The sequence below is a fragment of the Acipenser ruthenus genome, chromosome 27 (assembly GCF_902713425.1).
Source record: "Acipenser ruthenus chromosome 27, fAciRut3.2 maternal haplotype, whole genome shotgun sequence".
In the NCBI taxonomy this organism is placed as follows: Eukaryota; Metazoa; Chordata; class Actinopteri; order Acipenseriformes; family Acipenseridae; genus Acipenser; species Acipenser ruthenus.
Genome location: NC_081215.1, coordinates 3,401,731 through 3,427,636, shown reverse-complemented (window position 1 = coordinate 3,427,636; position 25,906 = coordinate 3,401,731). Strand labels below are relative to the sequence as shown.

Sequence of the window (25,906 nt, the reverse complement as noted above, 5' to 3'; positions counted from 1 at the left end):
CAAATCGACCTGTAAGACACAATGAGAGTACCTTTTTCTGTTTAACCCCAGGACCTTGGAGAATTGGCTAGTTTTAGTTTTTAATTACATTTTTCAATTTTTGACTGGAGTAATTTTGTTTGCCTATTGATTAGTTGTACATTAATCTGTAAACTCCAGTTTTTTTGCAATGTTCTGCTTGCTTGGTGATGTGTGTTCATCTGGCACTCATGAAGCCTACAGCTATGGCCATCACCCTATAGAACTAATGCAACCTGCTGAATAATGTTAGCATATTGAATTCCATACCGTTTTGAAGTTTTCCATATACTTCATGAAACTGACAAATTGAAAAATGTGACGCATCAAAATCCAACATGAAATACCGTACTACTATTATGGCTTCCGGTAGACTTTTGCGTTCTCGTTTTGTAGTTTCTTTGATTGCATGATATTAAATAAAAGATCTTATGTTCATATAGTTTTTTTGTCTCCATTCTAAAATTCTAGGTGATGCAAAACATTTGGCCATACTGTAGCTGTACAGGGCAGCATGGTTATTGGGATGATCATTATGTGGCATTCTGTATTGCAAGGTTCTTGACTATGCCATGTGAGGGACAGGCTGTGAATGCTGAGCCCTGTCAGAGCTTTAGTAGGTGCATGTCATCATGTATGTAGAGTACAGTAAACCCAGGCTGAGCAATCCTGAGAGGGAGAGAGAAATCCTGGAGCAGCTGATCCATGGCATTATCAGTAAGCCCATCTAAATTAAAAAGGAGTTGTTTTCTTGCTAGTGTCTAGGTGCTGCTGTTCTATAGTGTGTTTGCTAAAGCACAGCGTAGTGATCTTTGTGATCTTTAAGTATGAGTCCTGCAGTACAGTAAAAAGAGGATTACTGCTTTAACACCATGGATGAAATTTGCTCTATTGGTGTTTATTTTAGCGATTACCTGCGGACACCATATTTAATTAAGAGCCTCTTTCCATGGATGCTATCAAGGTAGGCTTGTGCTGTTTAACACTAAGGCTATTCCTCAACTTAACAGTAATTCATTTTCTGTTTTCAGCCTTTAGATGGAAAAGATTACACACCGAACATTTCAGGTGAAAATGGACAACTGTTAACAGGAGCCAAGCGCTAATTCCAGGGATGTTGGTTATTTTTGTTATTTTCCCCAGGAGTTGCTTGCCGGAGTCAGAGTAGTGAGGGGGTGAGTTCTCTCAGCAGCTCTCCCTCAAACAGCCTGGAAACCCAATCCCAGACCCTCTCCAGATCTCAGAGCATGGACATCGACAGTGTTTCCTGTGAAAAAAGGTAAAGTTCTTGGTACTCTATGCAACAAACAATGGCAACATTCGCCTTCCACCTGACTTAAAAAAATATTGAGTAGCTTTAAATCTTAATGTTCTGCAATATGCATAGCTTGCTGTCTTACTTCAGGAGTAAAATATACTTTTAGACACTAGATAGGTGGTAGTTAACACTATGCATTAACTTTTTAACGTTGTCTGGTAAATTTATTTAATTTGGGTTGAAGCGTAATAAATGAAGTGAAAAGACCTGGGAGTTTATATCAACCATTCATATTGTAGCTCTTGCTTTTGAACTGGATTCCATTGTTCAGTAACCACAAGAAGGATGTTTTTGCATTGATTTAAAATGCAATGCAGAGCTTTTGAGACGGTGGAATGCCCTTCTTGAATTTAAAACAGAGGCCCCATTCAACAGCAGCAAATTAACTAGCTTCTAACCAAGAAACAAATATGTTTTCATTATCACAGTCCTACAGTAGGATAATCTCTTAGACTGATTCTGACATCCTGGTAGTCTAGAATGTCCTACTTGGGAGCTGTGCAAGATCTGTTTTTTTTTCTTTTTATATATACAAGAAGTTGACTTTTCTTGAATATTTCTAAGGTGGTGTGCTGTCGGGGAATGCTTTTGAATGTTGTAAACTATTAGTGTTTTAAAGCAGTTTTAGCACTAATGCAACTCAAGACCATAAACGGAGAACGGTAAGTTTAACCAGGTTCCCTTTTTGCTTGCACAGCATGTCCCAGGTGGATGTTGACTCAGGAATTGAAAATATGGAGGTTGAGGAGAGTGACCGCAGAGAAAAGAGGAGCCTTACAGACAAGGTAAGAATGTTTAGATTAGGTGGACTGTGATGGGCAGACATAGTGTTATTTGTTTTGTAGCAAGGAAAGCATTTTAAGGAGAAACCTTTCCTGCACAAAGAAGAAACCAAGGACATTTTTGTGCTGTGCAAGCCGTGGTCTGTAAAGACAGAAATAAGGCAGACAAATTTAGGTCAGCTAGCTAAGAGAAGGCATGCCATATTTAGTATTAAGTACAGTTTTGCTACAAATGGAACGAGCAGTGTGAACTGCGATCTCCTCGAACTGCTTATATTCCAATTTTTTTCTTCAGAAGGCTATCCGAGCTGCTGTCCTTCCTCTTGAGTAACCCCTTCTGATCCTGTTACACACTTGCAGTCGTATTTCCATTTGCAAATAAATCTGCCAGCTTTTGTTTTTCCTTAATCCTTCTGTTTTTTTAAATGCTAAGTTATTTCAAACCTGTTTCCCCGCAACTGTAAAATGACCTTCGCTTACAGTCTCTGCTGCAAATGCACAGGGAATTTCAAAAACAGGATAATCCCTCAGTCCAGATGCAAAACACACAGGCATTGGTAATCATGAATTAATCGCATTCACTCATTTAATGCCTCTCATATTTGTTTTTAAGGAATCTTCTTCGGACTCTGAAGTGTCAGAGGAGCAGGCACTCCAGGTCATCTGTAAGATCCTCAGAGTCTCCTGGAAGGAAAGGGACAGGGATGTCATTTTCCTTCCGTTACTTGCTGCTGAATTCACACAGGATCCTAAAGCCGGTATAGTGGGAGAGCTTTTCACAGAACAGAACTAATTCATATGTTTCAGATTTCTAATGTTTGTAATACAGTTCTGGCATGCAGACTTCCATCATAGTGTGGAAGATCCCACGTTGTTTTACCGAACAGTGTGATAAAACCACACGACTCCTCAATTATCATAAATTAATTTACACTGGAGAACAAATTTGGCTTAATTAGACAATAAAATGGCATTTATTTCATGAATACTGTGTTCTGCAAGTTGTTCATTTGACAATTTCTCCTGGTTGCACAAAAATGATCAAGACTTGATGATTATTGTTTTTTTGTTTTTTTTTCAAGTTTGTTCAGATTTTAAGGACTTAATTGGCCAGATTTTAATGGAAGTTCTCATGATGTCCACACAAGCGAGAGAGGACAACCCTTTTGCCAGTTTGACCGCTACATCACAGCCAATCGCTGCAGCTGCCAAATCTCCTGAAAGACATCTGGTTCTGAACCCTTCCTCGAGCCAAGGAACAAGCCCCATGCTTACCAATGTAGGATCGTTTGGGGCCAGCTCTCTCTCAAGGCAAGTGAATGATTTTATCACCACCACACACACATACAAGGAAAATCTAGAAAGTTATTTTATGTATTACACACACACACACACTAGGAAACATGAATTAGTGTAAAAGTTATATCTAACTTGTTTTACTGCTTCCTTGTTTTGCAATATTATTGTAGTCTGTACGGGACTAGTCCAAATCCGCAGGCAGTCACCTCTGCTGTGATGACTTCTCCATCTCCATCCCAATCTTCAGCCCATTTGACAGTGCCGTCTCCCACCTCCCGCTCCTCTCCTGCGAGTTCTTCAGCACCACTGCCCATTTCCCAGAGGTACCGTCCATATGCTGTTGGCTACCCCTGGGCTTTCTCCACCTCTCCCAGCCCAAGATCCACAGCCATGAGCCCTCCAGCCACTGCAGCTTTCTCCTCCTCCTCCCCTGGGATTTCTGTTTCCCGGAGTCCACAAGTCATGGCTACGAGTCCCCAGGCTGTCCCAGCCAGCTCTCCTAGGCCACGGCGGCCCACCTCGCTGCCTCCACCATTAGTCCCAGGCTCTCCCAGCACTGCGGCTCAACGACCCTCCCTCATAAACAGGATACCTTCTAGGTATTTCCCCACTGGCCAGTGTGAACAGCAAGCATTAACACACAATTAAAAACTGCTCCTCAAAGCGTGCTTGTTTTTAATATATATTTGATTTGACAAACTAACTTTTGTTTTGAATGTGCTTTTTATACTCCAGCAGTTCTTTTAATTCCAGCCAGATTAACTAACTGGTCATCCACTCCAATATTTAAAAGAAAAACAAAGCTGCTGTTCGGTGAACCTAAATACAAATTCAATTGTGGTTTCTGCCTGAGTTGGTTTAAGGTATCTCCTAAACAGCATGACTTTAACATGCTCAATCAGTTTACTGCCACTGTACTAGAGGGGCAACATTTGCTGGAAATAAATAAGCAACTACTTTTTTGTGGCTAGTGTTGCAGAACTTGCTAGCGCTTGAAAGTTGACTGTTAACTGAAATTTATTCAATTACCGTCATTTCATTTCCTGTTTTAAAAGTAAATTGTGACAAAGTTCACAAGAAATAGTGACAAATCAACATGCATGTAAAACAACATGGCTAATGTACTGAGTGGTTGATTTATTATTCTAATAATATTGCAGAGTAGGTTTTGGTTTAAATTTTATATTTCTTACATTTAATGTAAGGGTAGTTCATTTTAGAATCCTTAGTTTGAGGCACGGTAAAGCATAGCTCAAGGATAGCTTGCTTTCTATTAAAAGGATGTGCATTCTTTTGGGTTCTTGGAATAAAATGTAGCTAAATTAACTACGCGTTTTGTACGCTGAAATTGATTTGCATTGTAGACAAGGTGGCTGTTGCTAAATAGACCAACCGTCATAATTCATTGGAGGCTTTTTCACTGTGACACCACTTAAAATAAGGAGTCAGAAGCATTCAATATTCTTGACACTTTTCTCTGACGGCATTTCGGTGAAATATTGGTGCTGCAACAAATCTGTTAATAAAGTAATAGAAAATTATGGTGGCTCTGTTTTGAAACCCAATGCATTTAGATAGAGGTGTCTTCTTTAGTCCCATTTACTCACATACTCATGCATATGCAAATTTTGAATGTAGCATGTAGATGGAATTTATTTTCTAACCCTGATTTATGTTTTTGGCTTGAAGTGCAACCTGCATACATGACTGTTTGTTTTTTTATAATCATTGTCTGGTCCTAATAACAGATGAATTCATTTAAAAACATAACTTTTTTCACTTCTTGACTTTTGCCTAATGATATCTCTGGAGGGCTTGATTAATTTAGAGAAGGGTCAATTGTTTTTGTCTAGGTTGACGTGGAAATTCATTATTTGCACTCATTTTTGTTATGCAAAAAAGCTGTTATTGCTTGCTGTATAAAGCTCTTGGTTGCATAATCCCGTATTCTTTTCTTTCGTGGCTCATTTTACCTTTGCTTACTCGTGCTTCTTTGCCTATTTCATTCCATTATTCTTTGTCCCTGTTTTTTTTTCTTTCATTATTTCTTCCCTTCCATGCCCTAGTATCTACGACAGCCCCCTCTCCCTCCTCTTCTTTGCCCTTTCTGATGTCTCTGAGGACAGCAGTGATGATGAGGCAGAGGATGAAGATTTTTCTAGGGTCCAGTTTGGGTCCAGGTACCTGCGTGATTTGAGTGTGCAGTAACTGGCATGCTTGGACATACAGTACAGGAACTAACCGCGTATACTGGTGTGCTCCGAGAAGTGTGACCTGCTTGTACTTGGCATCACTTTAATTTTTAATGTGATTTATCATTAAAAAAAATCCAAGAAGAAAGATTGCAGGCAGATTATAGAAATAAATGTGAGCATTAACAATACTAACAAGGGGTACAAAGTCATTTAGTGTGATTGTCCCCTAACAAAAATGAGCCTTTCTGTTCTATAACCAGGTTTAAACTGGTGACGCAGCACAAAGTATTTCATGGTTTTAAAATAAGGAAGTCTCCTTGTTTTATATTCTGAAGCTGGGTGATTTTTAGCTGTGTTGGAGAGTGAGAAAACAGGTGTGCTGATGCAGTTGTAAAAAACATAATTTTGTTGGCTCTTAAAAAACAAACAAAAAAAAAAAAAACATTCTTATGTCACGCTTTGGAGTTGTATTCTTAATCTTTAACAATCCTCATTTAAAATCCGTTAAGCTGTTTTGGTTCCCTATAGTTGTGATGTAATTTACAAGTAGATCAGTGGCCTCTTGAAATATCAGTGGCCTCTTGAAATATTACTGGTGATTTTGATGGTAAAAATACAAAAACAAGTGCTATGTGGATAGAGTTGTTTTGTGTATGCTAATTTATTTTTTTGTATGCCTATCTTATTTTTTCACAAGGTGGCTGCATGACCCGAGTGCTGGATTGATTTTTGTATACTCTTACTGGCTATATTTAATTTAATTTAACAATAACATTATTTCCTTATTTGTTTCTTGGAGTCTCCAAAGCTATGGAAACATTCTTCTGCTTGCAGTGTTTTGAAACCGACCTCTCAGCGTAATGCAAGTACTGTGTTGGCAGTGGGAGCATTTTTCCATAGCTTTCAAATTGTATTACTGTGTATATCTTTTAATGGAACACTGCACTCATCATAATTGAGGACGGTAATCAATACAGAAGACAATGATCTATTTTCTTTATAGATGTATATTCCAGTGTTGACTGGAAAATATATCTGTTACTAGCAGTAATTAAAATACCTTTTCAGTTCCAGGTTTCTTATTTTACTCCACACGTGCAGACAGCTAACTTTGGTGACATTAGCCTAACATATTACATTAATGGCTGCATTCTCCTACTTTATGTTAATGGTGAGACAGCCACATGTTGACACTGTGCATAATGTGCCTGGGAAAAGTTGACATCATTGACCCACTTAGACTAAACTTCTACTCCTTCAGGTATATAATAAAAAAATGCATATTTTTGCATATTCTTTTTTTTTTTAAATGGTAGAATACAACTTTGTATAATTGTGTGCAACATGAGCAGTTCTGTAATGGTCTCCCTCAAGTATATTGCTGTATCGGGCTGATTTGACTACCCTATCACTATATATTTGACAGATCAAAAGCTGATATTTTATGATCTCCGCTTGGGAATGTCACAATCTAGAGCAAAATAATGATAAAGACATATATTAAGACATTCGTCAGCATTTAATTGAGAGTATCTGAATCTGGGCATAAAAGGTGGTGACTGTTTGTTTTTTATGTACTTATGTTGCACTGAGGTCTGCTTATCTAAATGGGTTTTAAAAATCAAAATTTAAGAAATTATTTAGAGCTTCAGAGGATATAGATGTGGATTCCTCTGTCTGTGTCTGTACACTCAGTACGGTTAATGTTTTAATTAAGATAACGATGCACATTCTTATCTTTTATTGGAGTGAGTCCTATGTGCAAAAATTTTGTATCTTGATTTTAATTCACTGAATTTGTTTCCTTTAGTAGCCTTGGTGCATCAGGTGGTGTCGTAACTGATTCTGGAAGTGACCGCTTTACCATTGAAGCATGCAAAGAGACAGAGATGCTGAACTACCTCATTGAACGCTTTGAGAGTGTTGGAATGGAAGAGAGGAAAGCTCCAAAGGTAACTGCTTCACAAAACAGTCAAAACTGTACAGTGGTGCTTTTGTTTACAGAAAATGTGAACATTTATTAGCAGATACACTCCTGAAAAAGATCTGTAATTTAACAAAATATTTGCCGGTACTCAATTTGCCACCTAAAGCTCCTTACTTATTTTTTTTTATATGGAATTCTTCTTTGGTTTGTAAAATTCTTGATTAAGCACCTTATTTGTTAGTGGTTGTAAGAGTATTTTTGGTTCAGAATGAGATACACTGTTATGTGACTGGTCTGAAATCCTGTATTGAATAACATGATCTGTTTTGTTTCAGATGTGCAGCCAACCACCTGCCAGCCAACTGCTAAGCAACATTCGATCTCAGTGTATTTCCCATGCTGCTTTGGTGCTACAGGGAGCACTCACACAGCCGAGGTAAACGCTGATGTAACACTGTTTACATGACAGCACTGTAATTGCAGAAACTAGAAGGTGAAATAACTTCTTTTTACATTTTAATGACGGTGACATTATACAAAATCTGCTTCTCAAAGAATATATTTTATTAATAAAAACTTATATAAAAAAAATGGCATACTGAATCATAAACATACCATTTTGAATATGTTTTTTATGTATTCAGGCTTTCTATAATGGCTAATTTGTGAATGAATGAAACAATGAGAAGTTAAATGCAGACGTGGGTTGGATGCAGCCTGTATTGTGCTGATATGTTAAATGGTGTATACTTAGTGATTGTGCAGCCTCTGTAAAACTTTTTGGCAGAAGCCAATTATTTCCTTGCTCTGATTTAAAAGGTCGTTGCTGCAGCAGTCTTTGCTAGTACCGTACATGCTGTGCCGGAACCTGCCTTACGGCTTCATTCAAGAACTCATTAGAATGACTCACCAGGATGAAGAGGTTTTCAAACAGGTTTGATTTTTGAGTATTAAATAAGTTATGCACACTGGATGTTTTTTGTTTGTTAATTTTGTATATCTTAATTTTTTTTTTATGCATATCTACAATATACATAACATTCTTGGTCAATAAGTGTACACCGTATATGGATGTCAATTACCATATGATTTTATGTTCTCTTTATTGTCTAGAAATAATTCATTTAAGCCTCCCATACCCTTTTCAATGATAACAGTACTGTGGACTCTGATTTTTTAACCACAACAATGTAATGTGGCTTCTGCTTTGCTTAGAAAAGCTGCCAGCAAAAAAACGGTCTGCTAAAAGGTTCACCTTTTTCTGTGTGTGTGATTCACCTCAACAGTATACATGCAGAATGCAGTTTAGGATAAATGCTTACAGCATCAGTAAGTGTTGCAGCATCTGGTATTTTCTGCAATTTAATCCTACTGAAATAAAGGCTCTGAGTATGCAATGTAGTTAAAGGGACATGCATACTAAAAGCAGATGGATAATGTTGACATCATATTGTTCTTGCTCCAAGTACTGTCACTTGCTACAGTTACTGGTCAGCAATGGTTAGAGGTTAAGACACAGGAGACCACAGTCAATTAGGTCACTTGCCACATCTAGTGAATCGGACTTCAGAATGTAGGTTTCCCTTCATACTCTCACTAATTGTGTGCATATAAAAGCCTCAGAAGATAACTGTTGCTCCAACTTTATTAAGGGGACTAGTTAAAAGAGCTGCTGAGAGAGTCCCACACGAAATGGATTATAACTACTTAAATGTTTAATGTACTGCATTCCCACTGGTATGCACTTCAGTATTCGAATGAAGATGCAAGGAACGTGTGTTCACTAAATGTGGTTTCCAGTGAGCGAAGTCATACAAAATATTCTTCCCTTGGTTAGGTTTGACATTTATAATAAAGCAGTTGACAGATTTGAAATGTTGCCCACGTGTCACTTTATCGAAAAGCAGACATGTTGCCATTAGAAACATAAATCTCTGAAAATAAAGACGATCAAGCCCCTGTGATAGAGTAAAGTGGCCTTTATTACCCGAGCCATTGTTAAAGCTGACCTTGAGGCCACTCCTCACTGAAATGTAGTTTGTGCTGAACGTGTCCTGTTCCACATGCAGGTGTGTTTTCTTTTTGAGCCACAAACACATACAAAGGTTCCCTCCTCATCTTACATTTCCAGCATCATCTTCTTTTTCAGATCTTTGTTCCAATACTACAAGGATTGGCCCTTGCTGTCAAAGAGTGTTCCTTTGACAGTGACAACTTTAAATATCCTTTAATGGTAAGAGAACAATTGCCATAAGTATTTGAACATGACTTGGATATGATTTATTAAGTCTGAATTTTAGTCTTAAGGAATGATACTAAGTCTTTTTTTTTTTTTTTAATAATGAGGGCAGCAGTGTGGAGTAGTGGTTAGGGCTCAGGGCTCTGGACTCTTGACCAGAGGGTTGTGGGTTCAATCCCCAGTGGGGGACACTGCTGTTGTACCCTTGAGCAAGGTACTTTACCTAGATTGCTCCAGTAAAAAAAAAACAACTGTATAAATGGGTAATTGTATGTAAAAATAATGTCAAATAATGTATAATGTGATATCTTGTAACAATTGTAAGTCGCCCTGGATAAGTGCGTCTGCTAAGAAATAAATAATAATAATAATAATAATAATAATAATAATAATAATGAAAAAGTGAGTGAATGGGTGAAATGATTCTACATGGTGTTTAGTAATAAATCCTGGCAGATCATGTTAAAAGTATTCTGATAACCTTTGTATTAATGAAATAGTATACCACTTTTACAACTGATGATTGGTCTCTCAAAAGATTTAACAGTGCACTGCACTGGAATGTGATGGGAGTCCTTATAGCTCTATAATGCTACTGGAATTGGCAGTTTTTCCTTCTATATATTTGCATTCCAGTGAAAAGAATCTACACATTTACAGTCCCTCAATTGTTGAGCTGAAAGCCCACAGCTTTGTTTAATAGAATACGTTCTTTGTATTAGCATTCCAGATTGGCAGTTTAACATTAGCACTTATTTTAAGTACACACAAAGGAATCCATTGCAAAGAGAATTTAAAAAAAATAAATAAATAAATAAAAAAGACAAGAGCACGTCCCTTTTACTGGACATTTTCCATCCACGGTCAGTGCCAAATGTTTTGGCTTGTAATAGTCCAGATGTTAAGAACCCTTTTTAGTTTTTTTGTTTTTTTGTTTTTTTTAAAACTCTGACTTAAAGTTTCCTCAAAGTGCAGTGAATAAACAAACAGAGTCGCTGCACCAGCACGGCTCGATATAGCACATTCTTCATGTTTAATATGCCCACTGTTGACGTACCGTACATAGGTATTGGTGAGAACATTGAGCCTGGCATTCACTGACTAGTTTAATATGCCTGCTTGTGACATTTCTAAATGTTAAATATATAGCAACTCTGTTTTCATATCTAATGTGTGCATGGAATACTAATCTCTGCATTGGCAATATCGTTCCATGAATTTAAATGAAGTATTTAAAAGTAAGGTTATTTTTAATTTTTTTAATACTTCACTTAAAGTTAACTCTAACCAAGAGCAGTGGCTATTACAGATCACCTGCACCTGTATCAACCTGTTGGTGTTTTCTTGTAATATCAAGAAATCCAACAGTTTTAAGATGTTTGTGCTCATATTCTTGGAGTATTTTTTAGAAAGGAATTCTTATATTGAATTACTACTTTTATTGCAGGCTTTAGCTGAACTCTGTGAAATAAAGTTCGGGAAGACTCACCCTGTGTGCAATTTGGTAAGTTTATTTATGAAGATTTTAAATGATTTATGTATCTTAAATTAAGGAAGGAAAAGGAATGTGTTTTTGGACTGTTTGATACCATATTGGTGACTCAAAGCTCTCATAAATGGCTAAGGAAAATGATCAGTTTACTAATATACTGAATATTATTACTCTAAATGAACATGCAATTCATTAAGAGAGTTTAAAAGGGGCATAGTCATGACATGCTATAGTGTTGCTGCTATATATTCAAGCCTTACATGGTTCAGCTTGCTAGTAGTGTTCCTATGCAATGTCACCAATGTATTTGTTGCATCATTCTAGCATGAGAGAGAGGGTATTAACATGTGTTCTGTGCTCCTGTGTAGATCACATCACTGCCCCTGTGGTGCCCTGATTCTCTGAGCCCGGGGTCAGGCAGAGAGCTCCAGAGACTGTCATATATTGGCGCTTTCTTCAGCTTGTCTGTTTTTGCTGAAGATGATGTAAGTAGGGAATTTTATTGCACTTATTTTGTATTTATTTTTAGACCATGCTATTGAAAAAGTTAAAAAGTTAAAAAAAAAAAAAAAAAAGAGCGTTAAGGCACCTGAATTATTGATCCCTTTTATTTACATCACTACATACTGTAAGAGAACTTTGGAAAGCGCTTGGCGATAGAGCTGGTTTAGGGTGCTTTATTAACCCTTTGCAGTCCATTTATTAATTGCGCGTCAGGCACGCCAGGTCTAATTAATTTTCACACGCACAGTTAATTTATACGCGCTGTTTAAAAGTATTTTTTTTCACAGTCAAACGGGTTTAAATGGCCCTGCATATCAACAAAGCACTCACTAGGCATCCCCAGCCCCGCCCCACCCTTTCGTTTGCTATAGCGTTCACCTATGTAAGAAATAAATAATAATAATAATAATAATAGTCGTACATACCGATCGATCATCTCCGGATCACTCGTTTTATCACCAAACTCCTCAATAATGCGATCCAAGTCATTATTTTATTACTATAACATCTGAAAAAAGCTCTGCAAATGTCCATGATAGTCTCTGTGCGCTGACGCACTCAGCCAGCTTGTTTACTATGAATGCCCCGTTATCTGATACCTGATATCATGTATGACTATTCATGAGATATGCCTATTTTATTATTTTTCCGACTTGTCTCGGCTCCTGTCGCTCCCACTCGGCAATTGAATGGTTTTCTCGGCTTTTTCCGGAGAAAAAACGACTAAACACCCGTTTATTGCGTTGCTATAATGATGTCGCACCCAGTCCGACAAAGGACCTGTGAGGAATAATTGCAATGTCGGACCCAGTCCGACAAAGGACTGCAAAGGGTTAAGGTTTTGTGCTGTTTAGATCATAGAGCCCTGGTGTTGATGACAATATGGTGTAGTATATGAGATACAGCTGTGGCTCTCTTCGAACCATGATCAGTTTGTGGTATAATGGTGTAGCTGATATTCCATGTTTTTGACTTTTTTATTGTTTCAGACAAAAGTGGGAGACAAATATTTCTCAGGACCCGCGATTACCCTTGAAAATACTAAACTGGTCAGTCAATCCTTGCAGCATTACCTGGAATCAGCAAGGGTGGGTATTCACATCCTCCGCTACTTCTGGTTTCACTTCCACAGAGTATACATTTAAATAGTCTCACTTTCCAGTGAATGCTGGGCAAGTGGTCTCTCACTCACATTGGATCATGGCTCAGAACTGCAATGGGTCATGTACTGTTTTAAAAAACAATATGTCCAGCCTATTGCAAAGAAAGTGTAGCATACTGTAGAGATTCAAACTGGAGATCCTGTAAGAATTGTCTTACAGTAGGTGTTTTGAGTCTGTATAGTTTGAGCTCCCTATATTTTATATGAATATTTTATGTGTTTAAGTTATAGTAGTTTTGTAAATTGACTCTTGACTTTTTATTTCTAGGGCGATCTTTTTAAAATCCTGCATAACATTTTACTGAATGGGGAGACCAGGGAGGCTGCTCTAAACTACATGGCGGCTGTGGTCAATCGAAACATAAAGAAAGCGCAGATGCAAGTAAGTTTCTCTTGTGTCAATATTCCTCTGTTTTGGTTTCAGTGAAGTCCACCTAGCAGTGAAGGATTTCTCTCAATTTCCCAGGCTTACTCAATCAACTAATAAATAAAATTACAGTTACATTGTGAAATTAATGTCTATTGTTAATATATTCTCTATCATATACAATTTTGTGATAGGTGGTCACACGTTTTTGTGAGCTAAACTTCAGCATTCAATAGATCATATTCATGCCATTTTTTCCTTTTTTTCCCCTTACTTTTAGACAGATGACAGGCTTGTGTCCACAGATGGATTCATGATAAATTTCCTGTGGGTCCTTCAGCAGCTGAGCATGAAAATTAAACTGGAGACAGTCGATCCGTTTTACATTTTCCATCCGAAGTGCCGTCTAAATATGACTACCGACGAGACCCGTCTAAAAGCCCCCATGGAAGATTTGAAGAGCTGGTTGGCAGAGCTTTGTAAGTGCAGTTTTTACTAATCAGTTTCTTCAATTTCAACGGCTTTGTGCCAGTTTATCTTTAGGGATTGCAATGCTGCTTTAGACACAGGCAGTTTTTCCTGTAAAAAATTAATACTCTGTTTGCTTACAGATATGTCTAGACATTTAATTTTGATGAACCCATTGAATTTGAATTTTCCCTTTGTGATGTTGGCACCTGCAGTTCAGAGGTCCTGTGCATGAAACTGTCAATGAATACATTTTGCCAAGGCAATCGCTGTCTTTTATTGTTTCTTCACAAACAGTCTTCCTGAGACTGTTAATGTTTTTTATTTTATCGTTTTTTTTTAATTGATTTTCATCGTCAGTTTTAAGCTGCCGTGAAAGTCTTCCATGCAGCTAACCTTATAAAATGTTATTGTTTTAAACAGATGACGATCCGTCTAAATTTCCTGAGCCAAAATTCCCTACAGAATGCTTTTTCCTGACCCTACATGCTCACCACCTGTCTATTCTTCCTGGCTGCCGGCGTTACATACGAAGACTGAGAGCAATCCGGGATCTGAACCGGTGAGAACTAAAGGGCAACTTTTTAAAATTATTCGTCAACCTTTTTTTAAGAACATGAAATAAGCCATTGGGAAACAATGCAAAATGTGCATCATGTATTATTCTAGCTAAGATTCTTTTCTGAAATAAGTTATTTGTGTTTGATCTCGGTTTAACTTAAGGAAGTCTCTCATAGTTTCTAGAGCTTCCCACTGTCAAGACAAAAACTCCCTCAACTGGAACTAATTAAAATAACATCAGAGTAACCTGGTAAATACTTCATGCCACTTATTTTTTATTTTGTAATCAGTTGGGCAGTATGTAAACTGGAGGCTAGCATATCCTATGTAGATTGCCTTAATTTTCTGTATGCAATGAATTGTGGAAAAATAGAAGTGTAGTTGATTTGTTAAAGAATAGATAGGTTAGATGCAATATATTCATTAAAGTAGGTACAGTAGGGACCTGTACATTGAAGATGGAAGTTGATGACGTTTTTCCTTTTGCTCTACACTTGCAGAACAGTAGAAGAGTTGAAGAATAGTGAGAGTCAATGGAAGGATTCTCCTCTGGCAACAAGACACAGAGAGATGCTGAAAAGATGCAAGACGCAGCTTAAGGTATGTTGGAGCATTCATGTTGTGCTGTAGATGGTTTGAAATGAATCTGGGAGGGGGGAGGGGTGGATATTTATCATATCTGAATCTGAAATCGGTGTTCTGCAACGTGTCTTCATCCAGAAACTGGTGCGCTGCAAGGCCTGTGCAGATGCAGGATTGCTGGATGAGAACTTATTGAGGAGATGCCTGCAGTTTTATGGCATGGTGATTCAACTGATTCTGCGCATTGTTGACCCAGCCTACCCACAGTAAGTAAAGCACATACAGTGTGTTATACTGTATAATCGCTACAGTACTTGATATAGCAGATGTTTCATGTTTTTTTAAAGACCAACAGTCGGACCACTCTATAATGAGAGGTGAAAAGTAGAGACACACTCTTGTTTTCAGTTCTGGAAACTGGGCAGTTTTACAAACAAAGTCAAGAAGCAGAACAGGAATAGATTAGATTGATCCAGAATTAAAGATTGCAGTATATTTTTGAATGTGTAGATTTTTGCAGGCTCAGCATTGTATTTTTAACCATAGTCCAGCAGGGGTCACTACAAAAGTGTTAGACAGCATTTCTCATTTTGAGTATTTGTTAGGGTTGTGCTTGTTTAGATTCAGTGGTAGTAGCATGGTAAGAAATTGCAAGAGGAAAGACTGAGTAATCATTTAAACAATGCCACTGTAATTTTATTTTTTTGGTTTAATTTTGTTTCTCCTTTTAGGATAACACTACCTTTAAACCCAGAGATTCCCAACGTCTTTGCTGCCCTGCCGGAGTTTTACATTGAAGATGTGGCAGAGTTCCTTCTTTTCATTGTGCAGTAAGTGATTCTCACTGGAACATTTCGCATGCACAGCTCTTCATGGTACGCTTTCACTTGTATGTTATCTCGCTCAATAAAAATGACTTTGTGTTTTTTGTTTTTGTTTGTTTTCTAGGTATTCTCCTCAGGTTCTGTATGAGCCTTGCACTCAGGACATTGTGACGTTCCTTATCGTTTTCATCTGTAGCCAAAACTATATCAGAAACCCTTACCTTATCGCCAAGCTCGTAGAGGTCCTGTTTGTGACAAACCCGGCCGTCCAGCCACGCACCCAGAGGTTTTCTGAGATGATGGAGAACCATCCCCTGTCTATCAAACAGTTAGTCCCGGCACTGATGAAGTTTTATACAGGTAATTATTATTATTTGTTTATTTAGCAGACGCCTTTATCCAAGGCAACTTACAGAGACTAGGGTGTGTGAACTTTGCGTCAGCTGCAGTGTCACTTACAACTACATCTCACCCGAAAGACGGAGCACAAGGAGGTTAAGTGACTTGCTCAGGGTCACACAATGAGTCCGTGGCTTAGATAGGATTTGAACCGGGGACCTCTTGGTTACAAGCCCCTTTCTTTAACCATTGGACCACACAGCCTCCTATATTCTGTTTTAATTTTAACCATCTTTACAATAATAATAATAATTAATAATAATTTCTTTCTTAGCAGACGCCCTTATCCAGGGCGACTTACAAGATATCACATTATTTTTACATACAATTACCCATTTATACAGTTGGGTTTTTACTGGAGCAATCTAGGTAAAGTACCTTGCTCAAGGGTACAGCAGCAGTGTCCCCACCGGGGATTGAACCCACAACCCTCCGGTCAAGAGTCCAGAGCCCTAACCACTACTCCACACTGCTGCCCTATTACAATGCGCATGCAGTCTTTTTTACTAGATTTGATGTGACGTTCTAAGCAGCTGCTATGGAATATATGAAAATATTATGCTTAACAATTAAGTGCTGGAGAAGGCAGTGCAAAAAATATACAAAAACCATAGTGGAAGAATTTAATTTGTTATGAATTTGCGTTTTTCTGACAAACTCTCGACTCCTCCTCAGATGTTGAACACACAGGAGCTACCAGCGAATTCTATGACAAATTCACCATCCGCTACCACATCAGCACAATCTTCAAGAGCCTCTGGCAGAACACCGCTCACCATGGCACGTTCATGGAGGAGTTCAAGTTAGTGAAATCAGATTTCATGGACGCAGTTCAGTATGACAGTGCTGCCTCGTAGTAGGCGTGCAAAGACTGGTAATGTTGCAAAACTAATCATCAACGTGCAGTTTACATTTCTTCCTGTTTTTAAGGCTTACAATCTGCACCCGAGCTATTTCTCGTTTAGTTTTGTAACAATAGCAGTTTCATTTAAATAGTATTGTAAAGTATATTCAAGTAATATTGCTTGTGTGTGCATCACCCCCACAATCTCCTTATACGAGTTCTGACAGGTGTTACCTGAATGAGAATCATTGGGATGAGCTGTCTAGGGATCAGTGTAATTAATGTACAGGTGTCAACCTAGAGAACTAGACTAGAGAGTTCCAGAGAAATATTTATCCATGCATTCATTTTACTGTGTGGAAACAGTTTCCAAAACATTATTATAAAATAATACATGAAAGTAGATAGTTCGAAAGGGCCTTTTCCTTAAATGAATAATTTAGTCAACCACCCTGGAAACTACTGTGCATCAATATATAATTTCTGTTTTAAACCTTTTCAGAAGGATATTGTTAGAATTTAAAGAAATGAGAACTTATGAATGCAAGATGAGATTTTAAACAGTTCTTCGTTCACTTGGCAGTTCTGGAAAGCAGTTTGTTCGCTACATTAACATGTTGATAAACGACACCACCTTCTTGCTGGATGAAAGCCTGGAGTCCCTCAAACGAATTCATGAGGTGCAGGAGGAGATGAAGAACAAGGAGCAGTGGGACCTGCTGCCTCGGGTTAGTGTGTGCGGAGAGTGTGACAGCCGAGACAAATCTCTTGAGAATTCTTCTGTTCTAAATTCTGAAAACACTGCAGATCACACATTGCTTTATTGTAATTTTTAAAAGCTTATTTTAATGCAGGCTTTAAATACAAATGTTAAAGTATTTTATGAATTGTTGCAGTAGTAGTAATAATAATAATAATAATAATAATAATAATAATAATAATGTCTTGGGTTTTATGCATATGCAATACACATTAGAAACATGCTGAACATCTAAAATATTGATGATCAGTCTGGTTATTATTGCTACGTGTGGTTGGTCTCATTAAGATGAGTTTGTGCATGATGGTTTGCTGACTCGAGTTTTCTCTCCTTGTTTTTGTTGAAGGATCAGCAGCAGAGCAGGCAGTCTCAGTTGACCCAGGATGAGCGCGTGTCTCGTTCATACCTTGCTCTCGCAACGGAAACGGTTGACATGTTTCATATTCTCACCAAGCAGGTTCAGAAACCTTTCCTCCGACCTGTGAGTCAAACCTCACTGCCTCTACAATCCCAGACTTTTGTAGCATGCAGCAGAACCTTGTGCTTGCGATTTTACTGCATTGCAAATGCTTTGGATTACATACAAAGACTCATGATGAAATAAACATTTTCTTTAAAAAAAAATAATGTATATCTGCTGGCCAGGAGCCGAGTGAGCTCAGAGTGGACACCTGCAGGGGCTGACCTTTGTCCTCCCAGAGGCCAGTAGCTCGCTGATATCCGCTCTCGAGTTCCTGGGTGTAAAAGAGGAAGCTGGCTTGGTCGTGGGATTGGAGCACGCCCACTGAACCTTTGGATCTCCTGAGCTGTGTGGGGAGTTGGGGGAGAAAATCGGGGGGTAAAAGAATTGGGCACAGTAATTAAAAATGGCTTTAATTTTGTTTTGCATCAAAAGTTTCTGAAGTGCACTTGAATTGACAGAACCCTTGTTAATGTTTGTTTTTTATTGTATAAAGGAGCTTGGCCCACGTTTAGCTGCCATGCTGAACTTTAACCTTCAGCAGCTGTGTGGCCCCAAGTGCCGCGACCTGAAAGTTGAGAATCCCGAGAAGTATGGTTTTGAGCCAAAGAAGCTGCTGGATCAGCTAACTGATATTTACCTTCAGTTAGACTGTGCAAGGTTTGCCAAGGCTATTGCTGACGATCAGGTGGGTGTACTGCTTCACAAATGCAGAGCAAGTACAATGCTTCTGGAAAAGTGTATTGAGAGGTGAACATTGTCTTGATTTTTTTTCTTCTTTTTTGATATTCTTTTAAATTAAATTGTGTTTCTTAATTTCTTCCTGGACAAAGTAACATGGCCTTCCTGTTCTTTGCATTTTCAAACTAGATATGTCTGTTTTCAGACCATGTAACCACAACAGTAATTGTTAATGTTTATAAAAGTGCAGGTCGCGCATCTGTCAGGCTAGTTGGGGAAAGTGCTAGCAGTATTGTTATTCTACCTGAAGATGTTTTCTTGTGCATTGTGAAATTTAAGTCTGTACTCAGTAGGGCTGAGCCTCCTACAACATTTCTGCTCCCAAATGTTGCAGTCCTCAGCATTGCAGTGCTGATCTGGCCAGTTCCCAGGAACACCACTTCCTATTGAACTGCGCATTGCTCATTTTGCTGCGAGTAGTCCTTTTTTTAAAATGTATTTTTATTAAGGTAATAAAGCCTGCAATAGATGAGATTATACAACAGAATTTATTTCCATGATTGCTTTACCGTTATTGTCTAAAGGGTATGTATAGTATACGGTTCTCATTGACTAGCAGTTGATGGTTACTTTTTAGTATGTGCTTCTTATTCTTATTGTAAATGCGTTTTACTTGTGAGCAATTTATTTGTTTAGATAAGAACTTTTTTTTTTCTTTATGTTGTTTTCAGCGGTCCTATAGCCGAGAACTCTTTGAGGAAGTCATTTCCAAAATGACAAAAGCTGGGATCAAGTCAACAATAGCAGTAGAAAAATTTAAGCTACTGTCCGAAAAGGTTGAAGAGATTGTGGCCAGGAATTCTCAATCCGAAATTGACTACAGCGATGCACCGGACGAGTTTAAAGGCAAGTATCAGAAAAGGATACAGTAAACATCTGGCATTTTAAATGGCAGTTTATCATTTAAATCATCATATATTCAATAAAAAATAACACATTTTTATGATGATTTTATACAGTGTTGTACAATACATAAACCTTTTTTTTATGAGAGGTAAATCAATGCAAGATCTGCATAATAAATTGATAGTCTTAGTAGCAAATACACAAACAGCTCCCTCAAAGATTTTAGAGCACTGCTTGAGGTCTGATCAGGTGTCTCAAACAATCAAAACAAATCATGGCTTTAAAGTCGAGTTCAAGAAACAGACTCCCTGCAGAACAAGAAGACTCGCCTTTTTTTGTTCTTTGTTTAAAGCCGACAGTACCTGCTATGAAAGCCCAGAAGACTTTAAAATGCATTGGCAGCTGTTAAATATATGTAATGCATCTATATGTTTTGGGTGCCATTTAGTAAGCTTGAACACGCTTTTAACTAAACGTCAATTCGTTCCTGTTTGACAGATCCTCTGATGGATACTCTGATGAGTGACCCTGTCCGACTACCCTCTGGAAACGTCATGGACCGCTCCATAATCTTGCGGCACTTGTTGAACTCGCCCACGGACCCATTCAGCCGCCAGAATCTTACTGAGAACATGCTGGAATCACGTAGGGGACGATTTAAAGATGTGTTTGTAGACAGTTTGTTCAACGCTGAGCAGGAGGATTAGTAGATTATTTAAATGTACACAGGTTTGATTGATGAGCATCCTAAATTCACTCTGTCCAAGCTGGAGAGGCAATCTTATAAGGGCTGGTCAACCAAAATATTGGCTTAAAGGCAGGTTAAGACACCTGTATCATATGAAGCTGATGTATATTAATAACATTGATACAGTACATTTGGGGTTCCAAATGGAGGATTATCCTGCAGTGCCTAGCCTGTTATTACTATTAATTTCTGAACCAATGCTGACATAAGAGGCATGGACGTTACTGGCATGGGATCATGATTTGCCTTCAAAGTTATATTCTGTTGTGGTGTTCCAACATACAGTAGCTTCTTGTTCTGTGAGTAAACTTGGTCTTCAGTAAAACTAAATCAAAGCTATAATTTCTAGTACACATTATCCTGTCAAGTATATTCACTGATTGCTTTTAAATGTAGTCAAATCAGTTGTGTTTAAAATGTTATGAGATGTAGGTTAATATTGAAATCATCTTTTTTTTTCTTTTAAATGACAGTTCCGGAGTTGAAAGAAAGAATTCAAGCATGGATGAGGGAGAAGCTAAATGCTGGCCGCTATTCTCAATGAAGCCTTCGCTGCTGATAATTAAGGGAAGTGATTACCCGTTGATGTCCAGGAACTAGAAACGGGAAGATATACGAGAGCCGATAGTTTGGTGGTTTCATTTTTTTTTTAATTTTTGTTTTTCTTTGGACTGAGGCTTTCATAGCCTATAGTACTGAACGTAATAAAGAATAAAGTGCAGACTTTTAAAATATTTTGTTCACGGCTTTCTGTATATATATAGATTTAAATACAAATATACAAAGGTGCTGGGTGCAAATGTAAGAATTTAACAGGTACTGTCACCTATTTGAGGTTTCACAGCTTAAGGCCTATTGGCAAATGAAATGGATATGGACAGCAAAAAGCAAGCTTTGCAATCACTTGTATTTTTACAGTAAGTATGTCTGCAGAAATTAGTTTTCTTTCCCAAAGGGGGTTGTCTACCCTGTATGATGCTAGCCCTGCAGCCTTTTATTTATTGCACTACCGTAGTATTATTTCACCCAAAGTGAACAAGAAGTCCCTGTATTATGAAAGCAGAAATAAGACCATCTGTATACATTGTAAAATGGTCAATGCCGCACAACTTTAAGTGTGCATAAATTACTGTACTGGGTGGGAAGTCTACTGCTATAATATCCTTAAACTTTCAATTCTTAGTAGACCTTTGAAATTAACTTGCTAATTTATCTTTTATGAAAATGATTGTTAGATGAATAGAATTGTTTAGATAAAAAAGGAACAATGATCAAATTGAACCAACTTTTATGGTAAGTATTTTACAGTTGTTTTTTTTTTTTTTTTTTTAATTGCATTGGATAACTTTGTCTCACTTTGTGTCCAAAGCATCAGTATGGCCTGTTTCAGACAATGGGATTTAGAAGTGATGTTTTGTTCAGTGGGATGTACGGTATGTTTCACGGTTGAAGAAAAACAATAAAGAAAGGAAGTCAGGATGGTGCATTCAATTTGATATATATCTGACATCTGAATTTGATTTCTATTCTTTTTTTTTTATACACTGCCCCTTGTTTACTATGGAAAACAAATACTTGTAATCATAGTATTGTAAAGATACAACTGTACAGAAATTGTCATTTGCAACAGACTCTGTGATCGCAGACTTCACATTCTAATAAACGGTGATGCACATTCAGTAACACAACAAGGAGTGTTTCAATGCCCTTTATTACAGGTGGAGGAGTGGGGATGGGACTGCAAATCTAAATATTAAACCATGCTTTTTCTCCTTAACAGCACTATATCCTGCAGAGCAACAATCAAATGTATCTTAATGTAAACTTTGTGCAGTTTATTTAGGTGACATCCGATGACACACACATGTGCTGTAAGTAGATATTTCGAACATGTATCCTACATATGTATTCAAGCAATAAAACAAATTTAAAAAAGGATACCAACTTAATGTGTAAAGCAGGGTTTGCTAAATGCAACTGGGAATGGCTACTTGTTAATGAAACTCATCTGTTTTGGTGTATATTTACATTAAAGACATTCCTGAGTCATGGTCGGATGCATATGAATCAATATGCATTGCTTTGCCTTTGTGGTAGAGGTGAATGTAGTAGTCGAGAGGATTTAATAAAAGATCCCTGTATCATGTTTAAGTTCAGTTCACCTTGCAGAGATGTGGGAAGAAACGTTTCTGTTAAACCCATGCCAGAAATAAAGCTCTGATTGAAAATATCACCTGTTTTGAAAACTGTGTGTATGCAAATAAAAAGTATTAATATATGCAGACAAGCATTTTGATAAAGATGTTTATCAATTGTATGGTACACTGAAATTGAATTATTGTGGCACACAAAGGATGTACCAATATTTAGAAAACTCTCCCAAGTGCATAAATACACACTGTTTCTGAATGTACGAACCAGAAGACACGGGTCCTGAGGACCGGGGTTGAGAAGCCCTGGATTAAGGCATATTGGCACTTATTTGTTTGTATAGTTTGTCCTCAATAGCCACTAGACCTCAATCTCGCTTTGCAGCTCGAGAGAGCTCCTTGGATGCTGTAATACTGTTTAGTAAATCACACCAGCTGGAGGGGATGTTCTTTTTACGAGCTGCGTATATTACTGGTGACAGCCACAATGGCAAGAGATCACATCTTGGTGTTACACCATTCAGTCGTCCTGCTAGACATGAGAATGTAGACCTTGTTTTTCTTTGAAGATCAGCTGGTAACACAAAGCCAATACAAACACTATATAGATTGCAGTAAATTGTGTCACATACAGTACCGCTTGCTTGGGGATAATATATATTAGCAATATACAGAAGGTCCAGCCTCAAGGGCTTTTTTTTTTTTTTTTTTTTTTTTTTTCTGCTTTCAGTTTGATTGACTGCAGGGGCAGGGAAGTAATTTAAGGTCAAGGGGGTGAGTAGCTCAGTGCTTTGAGTCCTTGGCTGGAGGTTGTGGGTTCAATCCTAGTCAGGCTATCTGAAAAACGGTTACCTGCTGACAAACTGGGAATGATACAGGTCAAGGGTAACATTAAAATGTATAGGTGACCCCTTGGAACAGCTGCATGTTTGTGATGATATAAGGGTCTATGGATTAAGCTGTGAAATTAGGTTTAATTTATTATTGATTAAATCAAGTAGGAGTATCGGCACATCTGGATGTATTTTAATGATCTAAACAGTGGCAGAGCTTAATACCGTCACTAATTCACAGTATTTACTGATCAGTATATAATTCAAATAGGCTATAGGGATTTCTCAAACGGCGAGCGTTTTTTCTTGATATCTTTAACATCATGTATTCTCTTAAGCCCCATGCGTGTATAATTGTATAAGTTTCATATATATGGGTCTATTTTATAATGTGTTTTTTTTTTGGTTTTTCAAAGTTCTGGCAGGGCCACTTCTCCAATTCCATAGAGTTCACACAAACTGATTTTAAATCGTGACCGAAGGGGATATTCAGCACAGTGAAATGCAACCATCGTGACCTCCACCACCACCACCAATGGAAACGAGCAACATCGTCTCAATAAAGAACAGGGCCTGATAGAGGTAGCGCTACAGAGGTCAATTGCAATGAAAAAAAAGACATGTGGTTTTGAAGGAGAGAATGATAATGCAGCTACCGCAGTTGCTATTAACAAAATGTAATCGATTAATCATGCAGCCTTTTAGTGGGTGTTAGAGCAGCTGTATAACCTATATAATGTACTGCCTGCAGCATGTGTAGTTCACGTCTCTTGTAATATTTGATGTTATCATAACAGGATGCATGCGGGAACTTGCCCAAGCTGGGGGAGCAATGCTTGCAGTATTGAAAAGGTGTTACACTTCTGATCCTATTACAGTATTTATGTCGATGGATGTTAACCAGTGTCTCTTAGAATACGTATTTCTGTGATGTCATGCTCTGAGAATTTATTTGATTAATTCACGGTTTAGCCTCGGTAAACTTCTCCAAAGGGACAAACACTACCTGATAAAATAGTTTTCAGTCAGCTACAAGGAATCACGCCTGCCCCACAGCCATTAGTACGGATTCTAGGACGACTTTTTTCCAAAGAGAACAATCATTTGTAATACGTTATACAAAAAAAGAAAAAGAAAAATCTATTTAAAATAAAGTGCCACAATTGCACAAATCTCTTATTTCAAATATCTTCTATTTTAAATATCTATAACTTTGTAGCGTTTTTTCCCCCCACAGTTAACAAAATCAGCTAAGTGAGATGTAATTTGGTAAAAGCAAGTGAAGTGTAGTGGCAACAATTGTTTTTGTTTGGCTAATCGACTTGTGTTTTATAGCAACCACTTGGAATCCATTAAGATCGTAACTATTTCGCTCATGACATCATATCTGATTTGCAATGATCAATGTTATTATTATCATTTTTTGTTTAAGTAAGGGAAATGCATAGAATTATGTTTTCAGTTATGGCAGATGTTCTCGGGTTTTTTTTTTTTTGGTGTTTGTTTTAATTAGTTTATGCGCCGGTGTCACGGCAAATTGACGATTTCGTGCTGCCCAAACCAAAGTTTATTTGTGCTTGGTATTTAATCGTAATGTTGATAATTTTCTTGTTTTTTGTTATTTTACCATCTCTGCATGCTTTACATTACATTGATCTGCGTGTGATCTCTTTGATCTCTGTCTCTGTCTATCTAGCTCTATCTCACCACAAATATGCGTGTATTGTATGTCACCACGTATTTACGCGTAACTCGGGATCTTATCAGACAAGTGCTAACTTCCCGTTACTTTTTAATTTCTAAACTCTGTGGTGTTTTGTAGGGTATTTAACAATAACATCTTTTAAAAAAAGTCATAGTTTCTCAAATACTACTACTACTAATAATAATAAACGATGGTCTAAATACATCACGGTATTTGTAAAGTTCATGGATATACAGTATTTCATATAGAGCTCAGTTGCAATATGTTCGAGTTCGAAAAAGTCTATTTTTCATATGGAACATATCAGTAGACGTTATTAATGTACTGTCTGCACATTGTATTTAAAAGAGCGAAATCCAATCAAAACTAGCAGCTGGCTCAGAACTGTTCAGTCTGAAAACATCACTGATGGATTATTCTAGACACCACTTTCCATTCTCGTCACACACTGCGCTCAGTCGTGTCTGGAACAAACAGACGCCTCAACCTCCCTTCTGTAGAGGTAGCTTCAGTATTTAAAAAAACTCATCAGCTGGAAACGCCGATCAAAGCGGAGTTCCAACACATTGCAGCCAGAGGGCGCTGTGTAGCGCCCTGGAACGCGGCGGTGACACCCATTAAAAAGACGACGATAAAGAAAGCAGAAATCCTGCAGTGTTACGTCACTGCCAAACACCGACCC

At 37.8% G+C, this 25,906-nt stretch overlaps 1 protein-coding gene across 5 annotated transcripts in view; it reads left to right on the top strand.

The window, feature by feature from the left end:
- The window catches only part of LOC117432258 (ubiquitin conjugation factor E4 B-like), a 28,608-nt gene extending 6,393 nt beyond the window's left edge, over positions 1-22,215 (top strand). Inside the window, exons 3-28 of one of the 5 annotated variants that reach the window (XM_059002604.1) lie at positions 1,162-1,297; positions 2,034-2,121; positions 2,732-2,876; positions 3,201-3,429; positions 3,588-3,740; positions 7,426-7,564; positions 7,875-7,975; positions 8,359-8,473; positions 9,689-9,772; positions 11,226-11,282; positions 11,639-11,755; positions 12,764-12,862; positions 13,205-13,318; positions 13,584-13,782; positions 14,195-14,333; positions 14,833-14,932; positions 15,053-15,180; positions 15,646-15,744; positions 15,863-16,098; positions 16,813-16,939; positions 17,565-17,709; positions 18,088-18,222; positions 18,698-18,889; positions 19,614-19,788; positions 20,287-20,433; positions 21,010-22,215. In XM_059002604.1, coding sequence (XP_058858587.1) covers positions 1,162-1,297; positions 2,034-2,121; positions 2,732-2,876; positions 3,201-3,429; positions 3,588-3,740; positions 7,426-7,564; positions 7,875-7,975; positions 8,359-8,473; positions 9,689-9,772; positions 11,226-11,282; positions 11,639-11,755; positions 12,764-12,862; positions 13,205-13,318; positions 13,584-13,782; positions 14,195-14,333; positions 14,833-14,932; positions 15,053-15,180; positions 15,646-15,744; positions 15,863-16,098; positions 16,813-16,939; positions 17,565-17,709; positions 18,088-18,222; positions 18,698-18,889; positions 19,614-19,788; positions 20,287-20,433; positions 21,010-21,080 — 3,470 coding nt within the window. In that variant the 3' untranslated portion in view covers positions 21,081-22,215. The other 4 variants (XM_059002603.1, XM_059002606.1, XM_059002605.1 and 1 more) reach the window with 4 other exon arrangements.
- Positions 22,216-25,906: the final 3,691 nt, after the last annotated feature.